Source organism: Ipomoea nil, unplaced genomic scaffold (assembly GCF_001879475.1).
Source record: "Ipomoea nil cultivar Tokyo-kokei standard unplaced genomic scaffold, Asagao_1.1 scaffold0832, whole genome shotgun sequence".
In the NCBI taxonomy this organism is placed as follows: Eukaryota; Viridiplantae; Streptophyta; class Magnoliopsida; order Solanales; family Convolvulaceae; genus Ipomoea; species Ipomoea nil.
Genome location: NW_017617260.1, coordinates 85,800 through 90,592, shown reverse-complemented (window position 1 = coordinate 90,592; position 4,793 = coordinate 85,800). Strand labels below are relative to the sequence as shown.

Below are 4,793 nucleotides of genomic sequence, written 5' to 3'. Positions count from 1 at the left end.
TATATGATTCTGTGTTTGAGTCTTGATAGAGCTTTGCCTAGGGATTATATTGTGTTTATGTTATAATCTTGATGTTTATGTGATAATCTTGATGTTCTTGATACTATGATTGATTATATGAATGGTCTTGTATTTTGATTATGTCTAGAGCCCTAGGTTTATATCGTGAATCTTGCATTATGATGTTCTTGGTATATTTGGGTGAGATTATGCATGATCGTGTGTTGAGTCTAGCCTAGGACTTGTGTTTAGGACTTTGCATATAGGTTTCTCGATGTTCTTGTGATTCCGGATGCTCCCAAACCGTTATTTGATTAATGTAGAGTCTTGGTCTATTTAGGAAATCGTGTTAGAACGTATTTGGTGTAATTCTTGGTTTGATCCCGTTAATTGAATACGTGGTGTTGTCGTTATGTGTTTGAATGTGTCTGGACAAGGTTTCGGGTTCCACGAGTGATCCTGGGACCCAAAAGTTGCTTGTGAGTCAATGGGGGGTAGGTGGGGGTAGGGGTGCTTGCCACCTATCCGCTGGAAAAGAGAGCCGCCGCCGGCTGGTGGTCCTCCACCGGCCGCCCACCCGCTGGAAAATTGGTGGGTGTCGTGTTGTTTTCACCCGTTTGTTGTTTCCCCATATCCCGTTGTGTCCCGTTGTATCCCGTTTGTCGTGTATGAGTCTTGTTTAGTATTTTGGGTATCGTTCTAGGGATTTATGTGTAACACGTGTCGTTGGTGTTATGTCTTGATTGTTATTTGATTGGATGATGATGAGTATCGTGGTCATTGCGCAATGGCCAGTGTGACTGATGATGATGATGATGATGAGATTGTGATTGGTGGAAAAGAATTGTTGGCGGTTGGCACCACTTGTTCCCGGTCATTGTACTAAAGGTACATGCCATAGCGATGACTGTGCTAAAGGCACACACCCACCTTAGACTTGCTTGCCGTTGAGCATGAGTCAGGTTATAAGTGCTGCGGTGTCATGTTAGAGCTATATGCGCTAACCCCTTGATAGTGGCACTAGAGGTGTAGATCATTGAATGGCACTGCGGCACCATCTTGATATGTTGGTGGTTGAAAGGTGGTTTGTCAGTGGGAGCATGTAGTTGCCCGGAGGCATAAGAGGTGGTGATATAAGAGTGGCCTGGAAGTATAGGTTGGAACTATATAAGGACGGAGGGGAGCTACAAGGTTGGAACTTGGTATAAGTTTGGAGGATGAATTGTGTGCTTGATGACTACTTGCTAATTGATTGTATTGAATGCCTGAGTTACCTCTACTTATTACTTGTATGCTTATCTGCCTGTCATATCTTATATTGCATGCTTAGGGTACCTGTTAGTTCTTATGATTATCCTATGATATTAACTCTTTTGATATGCCTTGAGTCGTAATCTTGGATTTAAACTAGAGTTTCGTAAGTATATATGTATTCCAGTTTCAAAATGAGTTTCTTATGTCTACCTATATTGTACTTACGCGTTGGAGTGGGTTACCAGCATTATTCGCTGACGGTTGTTACACCGAATGTTTTTCAGGTAATGAGCATTAGCTTCGAAGCGCGCTAGTCAGAGCCTTGGACTTAGATTAATTATCCTTAGCTCAGTAGTTGGCCTGCGTGCCTTGGGATTGTATTTGAATATTGAATTAAGACTTTATGATGCTTAGTTAACTTAGCATGTGCACCTAGGTTCTCAAATCTAGGTGTGGCATAACACTCCGACACTTATGGTTAGCTCTATGCCCTGTTTGGGATTCGATAAATGCATTTGCCTTTATTTTATAAGTTTTAAATATCTCAAAACTCAAGGGTGTTATAGGCGTGGCCGCTTTCGCCTAAGCAGGCGGTATCAGCCATCCTCGCAGGGAGGAGGTGATCTTCCTCGCGGCATGGCCGCCTTCGCCTAAGCAGGCAGTATCAGCCATCCTTGTGGGAGGAGGTGATCAGGTCTAGAGAAGAATCCCGTTGTCGAAATAATTGAACTTCATTATTAACCAACTGGCGGGTAATTCTCACGAACTAATGGTATCTAGGCACCTACAACGAACTAATCGAAAACAAAACTAGGAAAAAAGATGGTGACCGATCGATCGGTTACTGGTAGAATTTCTTGAGGTGATGAGTGTTCCAAATTCCTTCCATGGGCTCGCCCTCCGTGGTCTCTAACCGGTAGGTGCCCGGGTAAACCTCACTCACAACCCGGTACGACCCTTCCCATTTAACCGCCATCTTTCCTCCTTTAGTGGGTCGGCTGGTCATGCTTTCCCTTAGCACGAAATCTCCTATCTAGAGGTATCTGACTTTGGCTCTTTTTTCTTGATAGCACTTGACGGCCTGTTGGTACTCGACCATTCGAGCATAAGTCACATCCCGTCTCTCCTCCCAGAGATTCATTTCTTTTCGAAACATTTCCTCGTTGCCGTCTTCATTGTACAACAAGACTCGTCGACTGGGCACCAAGAGTTCGGTCGGAACCTTCGCCTCGAACCCTTACGCCAAGGCAAATGGAGTTTCAGCCGTTGCCTGGAGCGGGGTAGTCCGGTAGACCCACAGTACTTTTTCCAATTGTTCGACCCATGTGCCACCCAGCTCTTCCAGTTTCTTTCGCAGCCCGTCTAGAAGGGCACGATTCAGATTTTTGATCTGGCCATTGGCATGAGGGTAGGCCAAAGATACCTTGATGTGCCGGATGCCGTTCTGCACGCAGAAGGCTGCGAAGGCTCGGTTGTCGAATTGTCGTCTGTTGTCGGTTACTAATTGCTTGGGCAGTCCGGATCTGCATATGATGTTCTTCCAGACAAACCGGCGGCACTTATACTCGGTGATAGTCGCCAAAGGCTCCGCTTCGGCCCACTAAGTGAAATAATCCACGGCCGCTATATAGAAGTGCGTTCGTCCAGGCGCCTGAGGTAGCAGTCCTAACAGATTGATGCCCACTTGGCAAAGGGGATCGCGGTGGTGATCGGTGTATAGAAGTTTGCCGGTCGGGTGCTCTTTTTAGCGAACGATTGGCACACGGCGCATCATAACACTTCTTCAATGCAATCTTTTACCATGTTCGGCCAGTAATAGCCCTGAATGATAAGTTTTCTGGCCAAAGTATTGGCCCCCTGATGGGCCGCACAGATTCCCCGGTGAGCGGCAGCCATCACAGTCTTAGCCTCCTCGGGGGATAAGCAATGCAGTAGGGGACTTCCGTAAGACCACTTATAGAGCAGGCCGTCCACCAACTCATAGGAGGGAGCCCACCTCCTGATGCGATCATCGTCCTCCTTTTTATCCGGTAACTCTAATTTCTGTTTGTACCTGACCATGTCCGTAAACCATGGCCAAGCAGAGGAGTCCTCCGGTCTAGGCGGTGAAGTAGGTGCCCAGACAACTGTGCAAACCGAGAGCACCTCAGTATTGGGCCGTTCTATGATCTCGGTGCGACAAGTCATCGACAGGTAGGGAGGCACACTTCCCGCAGCCAGCTTGGACAAGATATCTGCCTTCGTATTTTCCGCTCGTGGGATGTGGGCGAACTCATAGGCTTCCAATTTATCCAGTTGTCCCTCAGCCACGTCCTTATAGAGTATCAGCCTTTCTTCTCTGGTCACACATTCATTTTTCAGCTGGTTAACCACTAGGCGGGAATCCGTCTTTATGCGCACCCGGGCGGCGTGAAGGGCGATGACTAATCGCAACCCTCCTATGGCCGCCTCATATTCTGCCTCGTTATTTGAAGTTTGGAAGTTGTACCTTAGGGCGTAGTACAAGCGGAATCCTTCGGGGGTGGTGATCATCACCCCGCCTCCACAATGTTTAGAGTCGGCCACGCAGTCAATGTGTATTTCCCACCATTCCGCTGCTTCCGGGCCTTCGACCAGCGAGCCCTCCGTCGGGTAAGTGGAACATTCCACTATGAAGTCGGCGAGAACCTGAGCTTTGATAGACGGTCGCGGGGCGTATTCGATCCCGTACTGGGTGAGCTCCATCGCCCACTTGAGCAATCGTCTGGACGAGGCCGGATTGCGTAGCATGCTGGCTAGGGGGGAGGTTGATCAACACCCGGACTGTATGAGCTTGGAAGTAAGGCACCAACTTCCTGACCACTGTGATGAGGGCGAAGTCTACCTTCTCGAGGGGGGAATAATTGATCTCTGCCCCCTTCAAAGTCCGCCCGACGTAATAGACCGGCAGTTGAGCCTTCTCCTCCTCCCGTACTAACACGGCTCTGACCACCTTATGGGAGGCGGCCAGGTATAACAGCAATGTTTCTCCCGCCTTGGGTTTAGATAAGAGTGGCGGAGTTAGGAGATACTTCTTCAAGTCCTCAAAGGCTGCCCGGCATTCTCCAGTCCACCGAAACCCGTCTTGCCTCTTCATGACTTCGAAGAAGGGGAGGGCCCTGTCGGCGGACTTAGACAAGAATCGGGTGAGGGCGGCCATTCAGCCTGTCAATCGCTGCATTTCTTTGAGGATGCTGGGCAGCCGCATATCCAAAATAGCCCGCACTTTCTCTGGGTTCGGCTCGATTCCACGCCATAGATCCGCCCATCAACCCTTTGAACAATCGGGCTACCATTCGGGTGTATGTGGCCCCAGCGTTCTTCAGACCGAAAGGCATTACCTTATAGCAGTACACCGTGATGAAGGCGGTCGTTTCTTCGTCTGATTTGTGCATAAATATCTGATGGTATCCACGGAACGCATCCATGAAGCTAAGCAGAGCGCATCCGGCCGTATCATCGTCCAACTGATCGATTCGGGGGAGAGGGAACGGATCTTTGGGGCATGCTTTGTTGAGATC

The 4,793-nt window shown here is 48.6% G+C and overlaps 1 protein-coding gene across 1 annotated transcript; it reads right to left on the bottom strand.

Moving 5' to 3' along the window:
* Positions 1-2,491: 2,491 nt before the first annotated feature.
* LOC109178405 lies at positions 2,492-3,786 on the bottom strand. The gene is made up of 2 exons (XM_019328026.1): positions 3,055-3,786; positions 2,492-2,854 (listed from the first exon to the last, which is right to left on the bottom strand). The coding sequence occupies exons 1-2, from the start codon at positions 3,784-3,786 to the stop codon at positions 2,492-2,494; spliced, it is 1,095 nt and encodes a 364-aa protein (XP_019183571.1).
* Positions 3,787-4,793: the final 1,007 nt, after the last annotated feature.

Excerpts from the sequence above, each read along its gene's own strand:
- LOC109178405 (XM_019328026.1), bottom strand. The coding sequence starts at position 3,786 with ATGATCACCACCCCCGAAGGATTCCGCTTGTACTACGCCCTAAGGTAC. Across the intron at positions 2,855-3,054 it reads GCTATTACTGGCCGAACATG|TGGGCCGAAGCGGAGCCTTT; the intron begins GTAAAAGATTGC and ends TATTTCACTTAG.